The 847-nt window shown below is 36.5% G+C and overlaps 1 protein-coding gene across 1 annotated transcript in view; it reads right to left on the reverse strand.

Moving 5' to 3' along the window:
- The window catches only part of LOC106875560 (protein FAM136A), a 26,383-nt gene that overhangs the window by 18,444 nt on the left and 7,092 nt on the right, over window positions 1–847 (reverse strand). The window contains exon 3 of the mRNA XM_052976581.1: window positions 767–798. Within this exon, the coding sequence (XP_052832541.1) occupies window positions 767–798 (32 nt within the window). The remainder of the gene's footprint in view (window positions 1–766; window positions 799–847) is intronic.

Raw genomic sequence — 847 nt, forward strand, 5'->3', positions numbered from 1 at the left:
TATATATATATATATATATATATATATATATATCATTGTCATCACCGTTCAATGTCCATCTTTCATGCATGCATGGCTAGGATGGTTGACAGGAGCCAGCCAGTTAGAAAAACAACCTTATGCTTCTGTCTGTTTTGGTAGGGTTTTTTACAGCTGGATGCTCTTCCATCAAAGTATGTACTACGGGGCCAGCTTTGTATAGGGAACCCTCGGGGATGTTTTGAGATGTGTTTTGGAGGAAAGAGTGCATCTTAAACACCATCAAATACTTTATGCATGTACGTGTGCTACTTGGTTGGCAGTTGCTTGCTCTTGAACAACAAGAGTTAAGTACCCTGATCAGAAAGCTAAAGAATTCCCTAAATTTGTTTTAGAACAGGTGCAGACGTAGTTGTATGGTTAAGAAGCTTGCTACCCTGAAATTGTAGTTTTAGGTTCAGTCCTAACGAAGAAAATATATATTGATAACAACGAAAGACTTCGGTGGAGAATTCTTCATTACAGTCTGATGCAGAAAGCAGTTTATTTACGAAGCATTGCTTGAAATTTGTACACATTTAAAATTACTTTTTGTCAATTTTTAGAGTTTCATACGTTTTTAAATAAATTCATACACTTTTTATTTATTTTCTAATCCCCCTGGGGGTAAAGTGGCTGAGTTCTTTTCGAGTGTTGGGATGTAAGTGATGATGATGATGACGACGATGATGATGACAACAATAAATAAAAAGAGATCCATTATGAAATTAAAGAATAATACAGTTACCTGGAACATTTGTATTTCATTCTGAATTAAACTCTGTGCACGGTTCACTGGCTCTGAACATCGGTCGATGCAGCGGTGCAC

This window comes from Octopus bimaculoides, chromosome 25, assembly GCF_001194135.2.
Source record: "Octopus bimaculoides isolate UCB-OBI-ISO-001 chromosome 25, ASM119413v2, whole genome shotgun sequence".
Taxonomy (NCBI): Eukaryota; Metazoa; Mollusca; class Cephalopoda; order Octopoda; family Octopodidae; genus Octopus; species Octopus bimaculoides.